This window comes from Myotis myotis, unplaced genomic scaffold (assembly GCF_014108235.1).
Source record: "Myotis myotis isolate mMyoMyo1 unplaced genomic scaffold, mMyoMyo1.p scaffold_m19_p_5, whole genome shotgun sequence".
NCBI classification, from domain to species: Eukaryota; Metazoa; Chordata; class Mammalia; order Chiroptera; family Vespertilionidae; genus Myotis; species Myotis myotis.
Window position 1 is genome coordinate 12,077,361 of NW_023416357.1, and position 19,769 is coordinate 12,097,129.

Genomic DNA, 19,769 nt, shown 5'->3' on the forward strand with positions numbered 1-19,769 from the left:
GGAGAAGGCTAGGTGAAAAAAGGGAAAGAGATTGAGATATGCAAATTGATCGTTACAAAATAGCCACTGGGATGTAAAGTAGGGCATAGGGAATATAGTCAATAATATTGCAATAACTATGTATAATATGGGGGCAGGTGAGTACTAGACTTATGGGGGATCACCTTGTAAATTGTATAAATGTCTAACCACTATGCTGTACACCTGAAGCTAATCTATATAATAAAAGCCTAAGTGATCGTTATGGCAGAATGACCAGAATGACTGGTCGCTATGATGTGCGCTGACCACCATGGGGCAGACACTCAATGCAGAAGCTGCCCCCTGGTGGTCAGTGCACTCCCACAGGGGGAGTGTTGCTCAGCCAGAAGCTGGGCTCATGGCCAGGGAGCGCAGCCGTGGTGGCGGGAGCCTCTCCCACCTCTGAGGCAGCGCTAAGGAGCAGCAAGCTGAGTGGTAAGGAGCAGCGAGCAGGCGGGCAGTAAGGAGCCAGGGGTCCTGGACATCCCCTGAGGGCTCCCAGACTATGAGAGGGCGCAGGCCAGGCTGAGGGACACCGCCCCTCACCACCCCCCCCCCCCCCCGTGCACAAATTTCATGAACCGGGCCTGTAGTATAAAATAATATTGAATGTCAACTGTACTTGACAAGTAAAAAAAGGATGTCCTTTTAAAATCGAGCTTAGAATTTAAAATCTTAAAATTTTAAAATCTCAAATTATTAAAGTATACTCCCCAATTTTTCAGAATTCATGTCTGCTAATTCAAATTATTTTAATTCACAGTCTTTTTTAAGACTTCCATGAGATAATCATTTCCAAGTGAGGGAAAACTATATTTAAGTGAAGGGGTGACTTTCTAGAACTGTGCTGAGCATCTGTTTTACAAATATATATATATATATATATTATTGATTATTTACAGAGGGGAAGGGAGAAGGATAGAGCGTTAGAAACATCGATGAGAGAGACACATCGATCAGCTGCCTCCTGCACACCCCCTCCTGGGGTTGTGCCCGCAACCAAGGTATATGCCCTTGACCAGAATCAAACCTGGGACCCTTCAGTCCACAGGCCAATGCTCTATCCACTGAGCAAAACCAGCTAGGGCTGAGCATCCTTGTTTGAAACTGAAATGCACAAGGGAAACTTTCTTCCCTGCTGAGTCACAGGAAAGCACATGGTGTGAAGATAGCCCCATCTAATAAGCTCCTCATATCACTTTGCTGAAATAAAGAGGTGTGAAGAAATGGTCTTCCTTCTTTCCTTCTACAGGACCCAGTGGGAAGCTGGAATCCCCCACCTCTGAATTAATCCATCAATTTTTACTGTACTCTCAGAATAGATCAATGTCTCCCTGGTGTTCTTACATAAACACATAATGAATTATGAGCTCCTGTCATCATCTTGAATCCCCAACTGCCCCCATGACAAAGCTCTGCCCGAGGTTGACTCTCCACAGTGGCTTCTGGAATGTGAAAGGATTAGTCCTGGGATCCTCAGTGATGCTTGTAATCCCCATCCCCACCCTCAACAGGGCAATAACAGCACTGTGAACAGTTCCCCTGTATTTAAGCAATGAAATTCTTCCAGAACATGGAAAAAAAAAAAGCTGATATTTTTCCTTGTCATAATGCACAATCATGCAGCACAGATCTGCTCTCTGCTTTGTTGATAAAATATACTTGGTGCAGCCTGTAGACTTTTATTGATGACATCTCTTTATTTCAGCACTCCCTGTTCTCTCTAACACTCCAAACCCACGTCAAGTGCAGAAAAGCACCATGAACTTGGGTATAAGCCAGGGAGAAGCATGTACCCATACATCTCCTTAATCTAGCTGGAAGATCAGTCTTGTCCATAGGCAACTATGGTAAAAACAAGACAGTGCCCAACACAGGTCATGACAAATGGGTGACTGTGGCTTCATGCAGCTCAGGGCACTTCATATTCTTTGCCCAGCTAAACTGGGAGCAGGGAATCTTAGGGACTTGAGTGGAACTTGGAGAAAGGAGACAGCCACCCTCAACAGGGCATCCTTGTTTGAAACTGAAATGCACAGGGGAAACACATAGGCTGCTGAGTGTGCATTTGTCCCAATATTCAGAAGACCTTACCCATCTCCACTGGAATTTTTATAAACTTCTGTTTTAACAAAATATTTAGTTTAGGAACACTATGCATTTGTGGTAGAACTTCCTGGATGGCAAAGCGTTCAGTATTGCAAATTTTCAGTAAATATATTTTATTCCCTTACATACAATCTGCATCCCTGTGTGCAGAGAGGACAGCATGGAAAAGAGGCCTTGGTATCAACTGGTCACAATATTTCACAGGTGATAGAGATCAATGAAGACCAGCTTTTCCAAGAAAAATAGTTTTCCTGTTCAAGATATCTAATCATTAAAGGGAAAATACAATGCAATGTAGCAAACGACAAAAATTGGCAATATTTTGTCTAATGAATCCATTTGTGAGTTACATGTGTTAACCTGATTTTTGTTTCAGGTTGTTAAAATTATGTAAACAACAATGCCCAGTTATGGTCCTGCACATGTAGGATTAAGGCACACCTGCACTTTATCCCTAAATCCCATCCTCTCCATTGTCCCCAAGCATCTTATTCTTGTCTTTTCATTAGCCACATTAAACTTGGCAAGGTAGGTGAGCTGTCATCCCTCAGGGTACTAAAAACACAATCAAAGGACATTTCCATCTGGGTTGCATAACATCTCATTGTCTCAAAAAGGATGACCTTCCAAATTTCCTTCTACAGTTCAACAATAAGGTTCATTGTGACCTAGGTCCCATTTCAATTTCATTGCACTGTTGAAACTTGTTGTCTGAACAGCTTTCAGAAAATAACCTGCTAAATTGTAAATTTAACAGTGATGGGTTTTGAGACAAACAAGACAGTTGGCTATTTTCTAGCACTGAGAGATCACCCCTGTGTCCTGACCTCCGGATTTAGCAATTCGACATTTGCTGATGGGCAACAATCCATCCTTAATAAATCTCCAGTCCTTGCCCATGGGGCCTTTCATTCTCTCAACATACCATTACTTTATATTTTTATATAGTTTTATTTTAAATTTTGGCCTCTATAGTAAATACTTTTCAACCTTTTGCTCAATTGAAAATTATATATACATATATATGAAATTATATACATGTTTATATATACACTAGAGGCCCAGTGCATGAAAATTCACGCACTGGAAGGGGGTGGTCCCTCGGCCCAGGCTGCTCACAGTCCAGGAGCCCTCAGAGGCAGGAGGCAACCCGGCCATCAGGGGAAGGCAACGCCCTCCCCTCATCACACCTCTGCTGCTGCCACTGCCAGCAGTGTAAGTCTCGGCCGGTCCTGGTTACCTGAGCCTCAGGTGGCCCTGGGCAGCTGGGCAGCCACCATCTGAGGCTTGTCTGGGCCTCAGGCCTGCCCTGGGCAACTGGGCAGCCGACGCCCGAGGCTTGCCTGCACCTTGGGCTGGCCCTGGGCAGCTGGAGGGTTGAGGGCAGGTCCGGCTGCACTGTGAGCCTGCCCCTCCCCCCCAGGCAGGGCTGAAAGGACTGGGGGACTCTGGAGGAGCTGAGGGGACTGGGCACCGCTATCTTGTGGCTATGGGCACCACCATCTTTGTGACGGTGGGATGCTCAATTTGCCTATTCAATCTTTATTAGATAGGATACATATGTATATATTGGATGTAATTGTAGATATTGGAGAGAGAGAGAGAGCATGAATACTGAAATATAGATCCCAATAGTTTTCCTCAGCCAGGCATCTTTTTAGCTGGGTCTATGCTGACTGATAGAGGTTTATTCTACAAAAAACTTGTTTTATGCAAAGAATGAAATATGGTGTGCAGGAGAGATGAGCATAATAAAATTTTACAGTTCAATCATCAACAGTATGTGATACCAGCTACTTATAAATTAAAAACCTGATTGGCACCTGGCTGGCATGGCTCAGTGGTTGAGCATTGACCTATGAACCAGGAGGTCAGGGTTCAATTCCCAGTCAGGGCACATGCCCAGGTTGCGGGCTAGATCCCCAGTGCGGAGTGTGCAAAAGGCAGCCAATCAATGATTCTCAATCATCATTGATGTTTCTATCTCTCTCTTCCTCTCCTTTCTCTCTGGTAAAAATTAAAAAAAATTTTATTAAAAAGATAAAAACCTGATTAGTTTTCCTTGCCACACAATGTTTATTGTCCATAGAAATATTTCTGAAAGTTCTTTACTTCACAGAATCATGAAGCTGGTTGGCCCTGCATTTGCCACCACTTGAGAGGCTTCAGGGTCTGAAGAACCAACAGGAGCATATGCTGGGGTTTACCCAGGCGGCCACCCAGCCTCACTCTGCTGAAGCGCTCTCCTTTGAGTAGTGCTTGCTCCTTAGCACGTCAGGGGACGCAGGGGACTTTGACGCTATGCAAAGAAAAATGCCACTAACTTGTTTCCTAAATGGTAGGCTTTATTTCACTGCTCACATACAATTGAATGAGACAAACTATTTACATAACACCTAAGTACAAAAAATATAATACAATTTATACTGTACATAATCAAGATTCCCTTATTTTGTCCCAGACCGAGGTGAGGAGGGGGTTACTATGAAACAAAGATTGTTGCACTGTTAGCAGTACTTTGAAACATTCTTAATGGACTTGTTTTTTAAAAAAGATGAATAAGTTTGGGTTATAGGAATTGGCAATTTACCAAGAGCAGTGAATGAGCATGGCATTTTCACTTCTGTAGCAACTGCTCATTTAAACTTATGTTGTTTTCTTCAAAGTTGAGGCTGGAGAATGTGAGTTGGTTTCTGCTGACTAGTTGGGTAACCCCCTGCCCACCCCTTCCTTCTCTAAACTCCCATAATTGACCCAATGAAATAGGCAATGAGTTCCCTGCCTGGGCTGCCACAATTGGTGTCTTCAACTGATTTTTTGAAAGCAATGCATTTGTCAAGTGTCATTAAATGACTCTCTTAAGTATCAACCTGGACAGCTCTTAAGGGAGCATTTAAGACCAGTGAATTGATGAACAGGAAAGGCAAAATTGAAGACCACTGGAAATTTGTATTTCACATTGAATATAAGATCTGAAAGAAAAGTGTGGCATGTTCACTGGGCCGGTGAGGAAATAGTCAGCAATCCCCAAACATTCCAACAAGGCAACCAAATTCCATCTCCTCACTCAAATGAAGGGAAGGCGATGCTACTTCCTTCTAAAAAAGCTCCACCATGATTCACATATAGATGGCCTTTTAAAAAATGAAACAATCTCAAATAAGTTTATTTTGTATCATAAAACAGCAAATGCAAATTAATAGAGAATGAGGCTTTTAACATTTCATAACATTTTCCAAAGTCATGTCAAATGGCATAACGCATGTTTTGTTACACACCTTTGAAGACTCCTACACTGGACCAAGTTTGTACATTTTCTCTGCTGATGCTCTATGGTGGTGTTTGGTGGTGAATGTAGGTGCTTAGATTAAAGGTTCAGACTGTGCTTTCTTTCAAAGTGTGGAAGTTCAAGTTTTATTTTGGCCAATAGTCATGGTATAGAGGAAAAGCAATCAACTGCAGCAGATAAAATACCATTAATTTCTTAACCTAAATTAAGAGGGACAACTATGTGAATTTGTGAAGCAGTTTTAACAATGACAAGGAAGGAAAGAAGGAAGGAAGGAAGGAAGGAAGGAAGGAAGGAAGGAAGGAAGGAAGGAAGGAAGGAAGGAAGGAAGGAAATGAAACTTTATATCCAAATGAGAACAGGTCTCCATTTCTGATGCTTCTGTAGCATGTACCAACATAAGACCGTTGAATAAAACTTTGATCCACCTGCTCCAAAAAATATGTATGATGCACCTGTAACATACATCCTTAAAAAAGGGAGTATGAGAATTTTGTTTTTCTCTTTCCTGTAAAATGTTGGAGCACTGTAGATGATTACTAGTCTGGTCTAGAGAAAGGAACGCTGCTGGGAACCACTTCCAAAGAATTTAAATGAGACTAAAAGTCGTTTCCTAAGGAAAACCAGCCAAACTTTAACTGTATCCAGAAATAACCCTAAAAATTAACCTGTGATTAATGTCAGTTGACATCAGGTTCCTTTAGTGGGATTAAATTGCTTGGTCGAGCATAAAGTATTAATTTATAACTGTGCTTCTTGTAGTAAAAGGAAAAAGGAGAGGGAAGAGAGAACAAAAAAAGTTACACAGAAATGAAAAAATGTGACAAGTGTCCCCAGAGGTTTTGGCAGGAATCCCAAACGTCCCAGCCGAAAGAAGGGCTGCTGTGTGAAGGAGGTCCCAGTAGAAGTGGTAGGCGCCCCTGTGAAAGCCCACACATGAGGGCTCCTGCCATGGTGGAGTGTGGAGGTGGCACATTAGCAAGAGCTCAACAGTGACAGAAAAGCAGCTGGTTAAAATGCTTATACTATAGCTGAAAGGATTCTAAACCAATCGAAACCTGTTAAGTAAGAAGAAAAAGAGAGAAGAAAGATACAAAGAGAAAGAGAGAGAAGCCAAAAAAAGCCAGGATAATTTTCCTTTGAATAGAATGTTAGGGAACACATATGAGGTGATTTATTTGCAGTGATAAACAAAAAGATTTATGTAATTAACAACAAGAAAATTCTGTTGTGGATGAAGGGTGTTTTCCCCAATCATTGTAGAAGATTGATTAAAGACCCATGTTGATGTCATTTAGAAAGCATTTCCCTTGAAGTCCAAGGATGCTTTTTTGAAATATTAGTTTCCTCTTTCCTCAGGGAAATAGAATGACCTTTTCATTTTAGGAAACATGGGGGAGGGGGTGGAATTCAAAATAGCAGATAGCGTGATACACAGTGAGAACATTTTTCTTACAGGAGAGTGATGATATGAGTTGAAGAATCCAGTGAAAATCTAATCCAGGAACAATTGGGAACCATCTGGCTACATCGCACCTCTAGATGCGATGTAGAGACAGAGAAATCCTACACAGCACAGAAGGAATACATGGGATGCAAACTGAACTCCCCACAGCAAAGACTTGGAATGCCATTTATTTGCAAATCTACCAGGCCTCCCAGAGCCCACCGGGCATTTACATTTTTATTTTAGAGTCATTTTTTCAAATTTGGAGATATGAGAATATTTTGAATTCAATTATTACTGAACATAAGATTTTCCCAACACTTTATGAAACTGTTTCTTCAAATCAGGTAGGGTAAAAATACACATATGCTAATAAGTCTATGTTCCTCAATGCCCACACTATATAGTTTCACAGATCTGAAGGTTTATTGATCAATAAGAACATATTTCAATGTCCACCCACACCTTTACCACAATGCCCCAAGGCATTTGATGATGACTTTCAATCTTGTTCTTACTTTCAGTAATTATTCAACCAACTGTCATGTGTTACGCATCAGTTGTTGGTGAATAATTTATCCTCTTTTTTCTTTTCTTACTGAGGATCACTCTGAATTGTACAGCACTCGAAAATGCTCGGAACCACAAGGATCATTAACAACCTCACATCCAAATACCCTAATTTCTCAAGGTATATCTTGAAATGTGGCCTCCATGCAAGGAGAAGTGGGAGTTAGTGGATGGGAAGGCAACACTAGATTAAAACCAAAAGGCACCAGAGCTAAACATCTCCCCCTCACTTGACCCGGAGGCAGCAATGACAGCTGGGAATTTGGGGAGCAGTTCACTATGTACAGCGATGGGTGGCAGAAAGCGAGCTTTACATATAATTAATGCTCTTGGTAGGGGCATGTCACCACAATTAGTTCTATCAATACTGGGAAATAAAAGTTGACTTTCAATAAATGTCAGTTCTCTCAATACTGTCCGTAACATGGAAAATTTTAAAAAGTTGTTTTCAATCATATTTCAGTACTTTCAATACTTTCTTCAGTGTCATCATTAATGTTCAAAATTGTTTTCTTTGCAGGGAGAGAGGAGGTGTGGAGTCTATCCACATGCTAAACAAATGGTTATTTTACAGGCTCTCCAGGACGTTACAATGGACCAGACAGGTGGGCACCCAAGCCAACTGTGCAGCCAGGAAATCCTGGAATGCCATGAAATCCAAAAGTCAGAATAAGGCTAGTTTCGCAGCAACCTGCAGAACAATTTCCCCTTCATCGTGTCTGTGCCTCCCCGAGTGGTAACAGGAAATTCATGAAGACCAAGGGTGGAATGTCTCAGACTTCATATAACCGCCTCTGCAGATGCAAGCCAGGTTGCATCCTGAGCTTCCTGAGGCAAGAATCATTCCACGTCCAAACACACAAGTTGCTTCTAAGAATTCCACAGTATTCTCCAGATTGAGAAGATGGGCGATCCATGGTGAATCACTGTATGGCCACATTCATATTCTTCATTTTAGCAATACTATGGACTTAAGCACTCTATGTGTGTGTATATGCGTATGTGTGTGTGTGTGTAGGGGTATTCTCATATAATGTGAACTATTTTCTTGAATTAAAACATCATGAAGATGTATGCTCAAAAGCAAGAAGAGGCTCCTATTCCTAAAGACTCCTTCCAATGTAGGCGATGCATTTATTAAAAAGCTCAAGGAAACAATTGACTTGTTAGAAAAATGGACTGAACACAATAAAAAAAAAAAATAACTCCACACCATGGCTCATTCAACAAGTATTGTAGACCAGATTTTCACATTGTTGTATTTAGACTTTTGTTGCTTTTAAGGACATCTATTTTGGGCAGCAATGGGACACTCCTGGCTTGAAATGCACTTGAAATGTATCCAAACTTCATCTCTGAAGTCTCCGAAACATGGGCAGTCATGGAGCACAGGCCTCGAGGAACCAGGGAATTACAAGAAGCCAAAAATGTAAGCGTTATTAGTACTCATCATAATTATTGAGATCTGTAAAGTAGGCGTTAGAATAAGTCTTCCCAGTGAGATGCGGGTTGAAGTATTTGTTTCTCTCCTCTAGGATCAAGTTGTTTTTATTAAATGCCTGCAAAAGATAAAAATAAAAGATGTAAGTAGTATTTCAGGAAGAGAATGTAACTGGGAGATGGGTATGTTGAATTCACACTCTGTCCTAAGGCCCTGTTATTGGAAAATGTGTTTCCGCACTTACCTGCTTCCTCACACTATTGGCCTTACCAGGATTTGCCTCATAACTGGAATGAAGTTGGCAAGTTTTGACATCTTCCAGCCTATTTTTGAGTTGTAGGCAGGAAGTTCCCCAGAGTTAGAAAACCTATGCCTAAACCTCAGGGAAGCCTAAAACTCTGGCCAATTCAAATGAACAAACGCTTGGAGAATGCATTTAATGCTTCTAGCACTGCTCACTTAGAATGTTATCACATATAACTGAGTAGATATTTAAGCAGCTTCCTGATGACCTTGAATGGGTATAGGGATAAGACATTAAAAATGGAACTTATTTAAGTAAATGCATGGAATTTCAAAAGACTTATTTTCCTTTTCTGCACTTGTTAGAGGGTGTCTACCTCAGGCATTCTGGCCACTGATGTTCTTTTCTTTAATAGTCACTACAGGCATCTGCACTTTCAAAGAGCTGAACTACCTCAGGTGGAGGGTAGATATTGAGGGGTCCAAAATAAAGATGAAGGATTGTAGGCTCAGGCTAACTCTCCTTCTAGAAAAAAGTTCTAGAAGGATTTATTAGTGACTAGGCAGCAGTCAATAATACATACTGTTATACCCATTTAAAGATGAAGAAACTGAGGTTCAAAGGAGTAACTAACTTGTAGTCTGACCTATGATGCAAAATGCCTGGAATTACAACTGCATTTATTTTGCCCAGTACTGTTCAAGGCATTTCATACAAATCACCCTGTTTGATTCACAAAGGCTCAGTGAGTTTGAATAACAGCTGGTAAGTGACTCATGAACCCAGGTCTGCCAGCTCCAGTGCTGATACCCTTCTCACTCCTGCTTCCTGGGAATGAGGAAGAGACTGATCATTTACTCTTTCTGGGGAAAACACTGGGTTAATCACGCATTGGGGAAATTTAAAAAAACCCACCAGCCACACAGCCCTTTGCATCACACAGACCTTCACTGTGCTTGACAATTCTTTGAAGACAGTCTTATAATACTGTAACACTTTTGCCACCCTGTGATTCCTGAAAGGGTCCAGCCCTAGTCCTCATTACCACTGCCCAGTGCGTATCAGTCCTCAGCCTGGAGCTCTTATATTTGGCATGACTTCCGTGTGGCTGCAGAAGGCACAGTGGAGACAGAGCTGGACACTGGCCAATGACCTAATATTTTCCAGCATTTTACTTGTTGCTGTTTCCATGTGCTATTTTTAACTACATTCCCAATATGAGATGCCATCTGCTCACGGGCAAAGCAAAGCTAAAAAGGCAGTTCATTGTGAGTGAGAGTCTGGTACCTTGACCCCACCCTGTCACCTGTGCCACCACCGGTAGGCTTTGCCAATAGCCCCAGGGCCCCGCCTTCTTTGCACATCTGGATGCTGCGGCCTCTGCCCATCCCGTACCTTGATGGCCTCCACCGAGTCATACTTGTCCAGTTTGTTGATGTGGTTAGTGATGCTGGTGTTGAGCGGGGCAGGCGCGATGGGGTGGATGACGGTGGCATCGTGGGATTGCTGCTGGTACCGCTGGCAGTAGGTGTAGACGAGGAGAGTGAGAAGGCAGCCCAGGATGGAGCTGCTCAGCCCCACAGCGACCATGTGGAACATGTTGAACTCTGGGAAGACAGCATCGAAAGTGATGCTACACTGGAAAGGAACATGCTACGCCAACAGCTCAGTGCTTTGGTGAAAAGAGAATGATGAAATGGAAAGCCCCATATCCATTCAGAATTAAAGACATCATATGCCAATTCCTTCGAAATAGCATGGCCACCAAAACACTTCTCCAAAGCAAGCACAGTATATTTTAAGTTAATGCATCGTAATCAAGACTTTTGGAGGTCACCTTCACACACTAGCAGAAGCTTTTTAAAATTTTTTAATGTAAAGCTCATACAAGAATGTGCTTCAGTTTCAAGTGCAGCTCACTCTCTGGTCTATGAGGATTCTAGGAGGGTAGATATTGAGAGGTCCAAAACATACCCTCCAGGCTCCTTGACGGGCTGCGTGTCCCTCCCGCAAAGGGAGAATGCGTTCACTGCTTCTAGCCCGGCTCGCCTGCAAGCCAGACTCTCTCTCCCCTTCCCTTTATTTCACTTTACTTAAAAATGCGTTCCACTTACATAATGCTGATGTTTTCATTATATGTTTATTATGAATATAAACACTTTATATAACATCAGAAAGTGTAAAAGGGAATATAAACGTACTAAGTCTTTTTCTTTCCTAGGGACTACTACACCCACTTTCTGGTGTGCCGTTTCCGATGTCCTCTGCACACTTCTGTGTGTGTGTGCATGTGTGTGTGCGTGTGCGTGTGTGCACACCCATACATATTACCCTGGGTACCACTTTTTTTCACTTACATTGTATTTTGGAGATGTTATAAAGAAAGTAGAGATCTTACAAAGAAATAAAGGATTTGTGTCAAAGGAATAACATATGTTCTTTTAATGGTCATGAAATGACCCTCTTTTTACATTTTTTTTTCCTGTTTGATAGACTGACTTATTTTCCTTGAATTAGGAGTACAAAGCATTGGCAAAGTGAGTGGGCATGGATTTATGACTGTGGCATAGTACTGGCTTGAGTGACCGCAAGGTAACATAAGCAAGACCTCCATGAAGCATGAGACACCACAACAACAAAACAGATATTCATGGTGTGTTTGTAAAACACTTTACAATGAAAGTTTCAAGCCTTTCAGAGACTGCAGACAACATGTGGGCAGAGCTGGTGAAGCTGGGCTTAGGGAAAATTAGGTAAAGCAGAGCCGACCTGCCTTTTTCTGCTGTGTTGGCCCCATGTGGCTAGCCAGTTGCTTGTGGATTTACATGTTTCCCCTGCTTTCCCCCTGAGTGAGCCTTCCATTGGCCACCAAAGGGTGCATTGCCACCCAAGCTCAATACCTCCCCTTCCCTATCTGTCCACAGGGCCCCAAATGGAACTAGTGGCGATGCCTGCTGGGCACCACTGTCAATTCCAGGTGGGTCTGCAGAGCTGCAACTCGAAGCCCTCAGGGCACTCAGGGAGAGGAGAGCCACAGGTCTGCCCCCCACATCCAGGTGCTGGAGTACTTGAACCTTTACCACCCAGGCTCCCCACCAAGGATGTTTCAAGCAGACTTCACCTCACCTACGATATGCAGTAGACGCTGAGTACCTCTTGCCTGTCCCCAACCCCTGACTTCTCCCTCCAAGCTGTTCCCAGGTTCCTGAGAGATGGATCCTTTTCCCCGGGGGGACGGACACTGTGCTGAGGCTGCCTACTCAGTTGTCTGTGAGCACAGCTAACAGGCTCCTACCCGCACTGAGACTCCAAAAACACAACCTCAGTTTTCCATCCACCTCAGGTTTCCACTTCTTGGTTATTTGGCCAATGGTTTGACAAAGTAAAAGGACTTTATTAATCTTTGGCTTTTCCTGATTTTTTTCTGGGACAGTTGGATGAAGCACCGAGGATGCTCCCCTAAGCGCCCACTATAGGTGTTGCTGTAACATGGGAGCTGTGGGTTTCACAGTGTTGTCATTGCCTCATACTTTAGGGTTCAGACTCTCTGGGGTCGGTGCCAGATTTGGATGTAAGTACTTTCTGCCACACGGATAGCATATTTTATTATAACACATGGAAGATGTAGGGCTCCATCCGTATGCAGATACTTCATCGTTAATCAAATGAATCATTCCCACAGGTGCCTGGGGAAGGCTGGGGCCACTGACATCTTTATGACGATTATACAGTCTGTGTGTCACAGGCAACTAAAAATAGCTCTCTAAGATGAAACATTTCAAAAGACTCACATTTTTCTGCAGAAAGGAAAAATAGTGCCTATTAAATCTCTTGAATTTGCTTAGTTTGACTCTCTGCTTTGAATATGCTTTTTTTGGCTGGGATTTTTGGTCAGCAAAGCCGGAATAGAAATCAATTACCCAGTTGATTCAACTGCCTGATTTCCTGTGCAAAAAGTGATTGATTTTTGCAACAAACTAAAAAAAGACAACAATGTTATCTCCCTAAACATCCTTGTGACGTTATTGTTTTTACATATCAGCCCAACAATCAAATCCATTTGACCTCTTACCCAACTATTCTGGTATGTCAATGTCAGTAGCCTAAAAACTTCGTTTTGGGAAGATTTCAACCAAAGAACTTGTATGCATATAACCCATGGACACAGACAATAGGGGGGTGAAGGACCGGGGTGGGGTGGGGGGGGGGCTAGAAGGGGTCAATGAGGGGAGAAAAGGGGACAAATGTAATACCTTCAACAATATTTTTTTAAAAAAGACTTAGTTTTGAATAGTGCAGAGTAATTAAAGTTTCTATGATTTAATCAATAGCACCTCAAATCTTGATTCTAGGCAGCCATTTGGCACACCTGGCTCAGACACATAGAAACAGCATTTTAGGGCACAGATGGGCATTGCATGATGTTCTCCTGTATATTAAAAGCCTTGGAAGGACTCCCCTCCCTTTACCCTGAGATGGCCAGTGAAGGAAAGTGGTTTTCAAACTTGTGGCTAATGAGCACCGACTGCCAAGTATGCAGAGACATCAGCTGGTGGCCTCCCTCAAGACAGGACCAATCCCTACAACCGCCACCACTCTGGACCTTCACTGCCTCTGAGGGCAGCAGACATCCCTGGACTGTGGGTGTTGTCCAAGAGTGTCACCTGACCAGGGCTGCTGTGGCTCCAGTCCCCAGACACAATCCTCCTGGATGCTTTCCTCTGGTGCTCCAAGTTTCGAGTTCACTGCGACCCCACTGCCTGGATATGACCTGGGCTCCACGGCTGACTGCCTGTGTGAACGTGAACTTCAACCATGGGTCTCATGTCCCTGACCCTCATAATCCATACGTATAAAATGCAGATAAAAACCCATGGCTGATAATTTTCTACAATTCCCTACACCAAAATCTCAGAAAAGTGATTTCTCATCACTTACCTGGCAACAAAGCATGACCTGCCCTGCCCTGTTTGCTGCAGAACTGACCAGAACCGCCAGAAGCATTAGCATATTCAGTTCACCCACGTGTCACTGCAGCATCATTAAAGGAACCAGTTATGAAGTTGCCCCCAGACCCTGCAGGGCATTATGTAATATCCAGTACATGCCCCATATGACCCATCCACATAATGAAAAGAGTTCAGTTCCAAAACCCTTCCCTATTTCCAATTCTTCTTTTACATAAAGAATTGTGGACTTTGGCACCTACAAGAATGTTCTTTGTGAGGATCAAATAGGATCCTTCTTGTAATTTAATACAGTGTCTGGCATGGAGTGGCTGATATCAAAATATTAAGGAATTCTCAGGATTAGTTTTATTTAAAGTGGCATATATTCATCTTCCAGCTGGATTCCAAGTTAGTGACTGCCAGTCTGTGGACTCAAGGACAGACATTGTCCCTCTGAGGGTATGACTGTCTGCTCCAGGGGGCTCTTTCAGTCCACTCATAAAACTGGCACAGAGTGGGTGGGCACTCAGCAAAGATCACTGAATGAATAGGTTACCAGATGGCCGACTAAGCAGAAAGGATATAATAGTGAACTCTTATTAAATGTAGTTAATAATGGTAAGTACATTCCTAAAATATGTGTAGAAGCTCCAGATTCCACCTGAGCATAAGCTGAGCTGCCTGGGACTCCCCTGGTGGGTGGACTACGGTAAGGGTGGTTATTAATAGGTCTTCAGTCTGAATACACACATACGACAAGACTGTTGGTATTGATTGGCAAAGGTGGACAGGGACTGGGCTTGGATATATAGACAGTCAATCCCTCCCTTCCAGACAAGATAGTCATACACGGTAAAGTCTGAATTCATCACAGACTTGAACCAGAGAATGTTGATATTTGTCATTCAGGGTTCCGGGAAGTTTAAAATGTTCCTCTAGAGATATACCAGTAGAACCTTATGCCCCTTACAATTTTGTCATTCCATCAGTCTGAAGATTTGCGGTTGGCTGCCAGGATTTATAAATATAAACAAACTGCTGGAATACTGTTTTACTCATGGGAAGTCTAATATCTATATTTAGTACCTATACAGTATTAAGATATCAAGATCACGGATTCGTAAAGCTTAGCATTCACCAGTCACCTGAAGGGCTTATTAAGCCACAGAGTGCCCAGTCCCACTCAAACAGGCTCTAATTCTTCAGCTCAAGGTGGTGCCTGAGAATCTGTATTTATCTCAAGTCCCAAGTGATGCTGGTGGTGCTGATATGGGGACCCCACTTGAGAACCACTAATCCAGATGTCAAACGCTGACTCTTAGCATGTATACTACCAAAGCAGAAGGTGCTTGGGATCCAGGAGTTTCTCCAGTCTGTTTTGTTTTTTGCCAACAGCAGAAACATAGAAACATCATTTGGCCAAAGAGCAGAAAATATCAGAAATCACTTAGACTGTAGTTAAAAGGAAGAACTTACCCCCACACCTCTTCTCTTCTACGCTACTAGATCTTGCCACGGATACTTCTGGAAAAAGAAAAATCCAATCACAATGTGTAAAGGGTATTGGGAAGAAATATCATATCAGTGATTCATTTACAAAATGTCCAATGATATTGAGTTTTATGTGAGTTGAAGTTCCAAAAACCTGATTTTTAAAAATTATATTTGTTTCTTTGTTCAGCCAACTTGAGCTGCAGTTGGTCAAGGTCATCTTGATTGGGAAGGGGTGAGATTCATTATCACAGGTAGAAAATGCAATGGTCCCCTGAGCTACAGCCAGGGCAGTAGCTTCAAAACGAGACCAGAGAATGAGCGGATTTTCAGTTACAATACATCCTGCCAGCTGTGGAACCCCATGGTGTTGGCCTGTGGTGTTCCTGCCTCAGATCTTTTGTTTCATCAAAGCTGGGTTGTCACAGTCCCTGCAGAGGTGACTGATCCACCAGAGCTCCAAGGAAATGGCCAGAACAAATAAGTCCCTGTTCAGAGCCCATTGATGCTCTGCTATGCCACAATGGGAGACACCATTGTGAGGAGAAATCCACCTACACAATGAAACACCATTTCAGGATGCCAGAAACATTATTCTCTCTGTATTGATTTTCCCTTAGACACCAAGAATAAAAAATATATCTATAATTTAAAAGGGAAACAACAACAATAAACATTGCAACTTTATACCATACATGACTGAAGTGCCCTACAAGGCTAAAGCTTATACTTTTCTCTAAAACATTATCTCTTCCATAAATGGAGGAAGATAAGCTATTACCCACTATTGCCTTGTAAAAGGTTTGTCTCTGCTTTGGTCCACATCTCAGTCCTAAGCCACACAGTAGGCATGTGTGAAATGATATGTCAGTATATACACCAGACCTATAGTGCGCAGGTGACAGGTGACCACCTAACAACTTGATTTGACATGGAAAAGGCAGTGGCAAGAGGGCCAGTCCCCTCTTCTCCAAGATAAGAGCCATAATGGGTTCCCCTTCCCAAATACATTAAGTTTTCATAAAGAAAATGGTCCTTCTTCTCTGTGCAAACACATGCACACAAGCATTGACAAAACATTTTACCTAATGATTAAAATAACCAAATGCTCCACTTGCATTTTTTTGGGCAAAATCTTCCACATGTGTTATAGTCAATAAATTGTAGAAACAACACTGTGCTTAACAATGTCTATGGTTGAAAAAAATCTTCAAATGCACAGGCTAAATTTAAGTCTAAACTTGCAGCTACCTATAAACCTCTACTTTAATCACCCTGAAAATACAAGAGTTGACAGAATCATCTGTTTCACCAAAAGGGAACTCAAAGAATAATTGCAACTCTAACCGATGATTCATTTCCACTTGGATTGTGGGCAGGGATCTTGCTCACACGCTGCCCTTACCTGGGATGAAATTGGAATCAAATACACATGGCCGGCTCTCCGTGGTGTTTCCAGAACACTGGCTGCCCACAGGGAACAGAAGGATACATTGGCGGGCGCGGACCTGGACTCCAGACACATCACACTCCGACCAGTCTGACCACTCCGACCAGCTCTCTGCAGTAACCAGAAGCGGGGAGAAGAGGCAGCAAGAGGCACTAAGATCAATCACCCTGGAAGCACTGTCATGTTACATATATGAGTTTATGCCCTCCTATCAGCTTTAATGGGCCTGTATATAAATAAGATGTACTCCTATCTTCTTAAAAGCCCAGTAGATAAAATACACATGAGCATGAATAAAAGAACTGGTATATCATTGACCTGAAATAATGTGCTAGAATTACATTTGCTGAAACCACATTATTTGAATGCTTTAAAGTGATTGAATTAGACGCTCAATAAGCTAATCACTGATGTCCAACTGTGCACAGGTTGTCAGTGGCAGGGGAACAGAAATCATCAAGGCAGACACTATTTCCATCAGGGCAATGCTCCTCTGCTAGGAGCAGCCCTCACAGGCTTTCCTGAGAGACTCCCACAGGCCTCAGCGCTGGGGCAAGAGAAATAGGTGCATCTACGAGAAAGCCCGGTTGCTGAGTTCCTGAGAAACCTACAATGTAAGCGTTCTCTTCTCTTATAAAAACAATTCTGTAGAATCAATATCTCAAAGTCAGGCTATATTTTAGGCAGAATTCATTGTGTCCCGTGTTTGCTCATAAGATCAATGCACAAGTCTTGGGTGAAGGCCAAGAGTTGAGTGATAACAGGGCCCTTCACCCTGAAGTGCAAGAGTTGCCAGGTTGTGTTAAATTAGCCCAGGCCTGCAGATGTGTGGCAGACAAACTCTCATATTTTAAGTAAGGAGGTTACAAAAATTTAACTCTTAATATTATTTATGAAATATTAATCAACATAAAAGTATTTTTCTATGCAGTTTGATTTTCTCCTCTTTTTAAATGCAAGCAACCTGAAGCAACCTGACTATCTTTGTAGTTCAGACATTTTGGAAATCAGACTTGTGCCTTGACCCAATGGGAAGAGAGATCCATGTAAAGGGTACAATTTTCCCTTAGAAATGTGTCAGTTTTCAGAATGACTATAAGAATTTGGTTTGTAGGCCCTTTACAATATACATGGAACCTTCTAGAGAGAAATACAAGAGCAAGTTATTAAAAAAACGTAAAATTGTTTCAATGTCAAAGTTAGGTCTCATCTTCATTCCAAGTCATTCCATGTCAGAAGGTAAAGCTAATTCCAGATGGGGAGACTGGGTCACTCATCCAGTGGGCACCAGCGCCAGCCAGCCTCAGAGCTCAGTACCTCCATGCTCCCCACCCCGATTCTCAACCACACAATCTCAGATTTCATTAGCTGAGATTAATGAAATATTTTACGAAGGCTCTGTCGTAACCCATTTCGGCTACTTGTTCTGAAACTATGCCAGGTTGAGAACCATTTTATTGCAGAACATGTGTTATGAAGTCACTTCCAGGTGGCAGGGCGGCAGATGGGTGGAAGTGTTCTCCTCTTTCAGTACCTATGACATGGCATCATCAATTCATCATTTCTGAGTCAGGGATAGGGGCACATTGGTCCCAAAGTCCCACCACTCACCGGGGCAGGGCTGCGTGTTGCAGAGCGCCTCCTCCGTGTGCAGCCCTAGGCAGATGTCCCCGCCGTAGGCTGGGGCTGGGTTTGTGCAGGAGCGGGTCCTCATGTAGTGTCCACCACCACACGTTGCTGAGCATTTTGACCAGGAGGACCAGCAAGACCACACGCCATCCACTGGGGAAAGACACACAGTCAGGCTGCTTCTGAAATGCAAAGCTGACCAAACTGATGAGGCTGCAGATAGAGTGTACAGGCAGGACCACATCCGAGAAGCCACGTGACCACCCACAGTAGGGTGTTTGGAGGTCTTCCTGTTTGAGGGAACCTGTTTTGCATATTCCTCCCTTCACATTTTCAGTTCCTCTGATTTGTCCCTTCAAGAAATATCTCTAAACATAAGCATGAGGATGACAGAGTACAGTGTATGCAACAGAAAATAACCATCCTTGGGAATGACCTTGAACAACATTCTGCTGTGAAGCCCCAGCGTGCTCTCGCCTTTGTTAACCACTCAGTCGAGTTGGCCAGTGGAGACTTATAGCCGAGGACAGCCAGTTCCAGTCACCGCCTTCCTTGCTAATGGGATTACGATTTGCTCCAGGACAGAGGGATAAAGCAAGGGTAACAGGTCCTGTGAGGAAGAACTGCGGGGATGCTCCATAGATGCAGAAATGAAACAACCAAATGAAGTCCATGCCATGCAGACTGGACGGTGTGTTTATGTTATGGACTAAACAGAGGGCCTGCTACCCGCAGCCAGACTTCAGGGTGGGTATAAAGGCGAGTTTTGTAACTCGAACATTAGGCAGAACTGGTTCCTGATGAACTACTGCCATGCCTGCCCGTGACCCCGAGCCGTTTTCCTGTTTTCTCCAGGCTGGGCTCCTGATACCAGTGGAGGGGCCTCCTGAGCACTGGGTCAGCTGACCCTCCTGGCTCTCAGGGCTCCCGCCTGCTTGTTAAACTGAGACCTCACGCTGGCTTCTGTCTGACATTGTCCGATATGATCTGCCATTTGTCTAACTCCTTGCTGATCTGCCCTCTTGTCAGCCAGACCTGCCCTGTTTTACTGAGCCCCAGAGACAAGCTGCAGGACTTTTGTCACGATGTTGTTAGGCTCCAATTAGCAAAAAGCAATCATAACCACAGC

At 43.1% G+C, this 19,769-nt stretch overlaps 1 protein-coding gene across 1 annotated transcript in view; it reads right to left on the minus strand.

The window, feature by feature from the left end:
- Window positions 1–4,457: 4,457 nt before the first annotated feature.
- SEMA5A (semaphorin 5A) overlaps window positions 4,458–19,769 on the minus strand; it is a 400,911-nt gene continuing 385,599 nt past the window's right edge. The window contains exons 19-23 of the mRNA XM_036309681.1: window positions 18,623–18,793; window positions 16,967–17,122; window positions 15,547–15,594; window positions 10,517–10,728; window positions 4,458–8,995 (exon numbers count right to left, since the gene is read on the minus strand). Coding sequence (XP_036165574.1) covers window positions 8,876–8,995; window positions 10,517–10,728; window positions 15,547–15,594; window positions 16,967–17,122; window positions 18,623–18,793 — 707 coding nt within the window. The 3' untranslated portion in view covers window positions 4,458–8,875. The remainder of the gene's footprint in view (window positions 8,996–10,516; window positions 10,729–15,546; window positions 15,595–16,966; window positions 17,123–18,622; window positions 18,794–19,769) is intronic.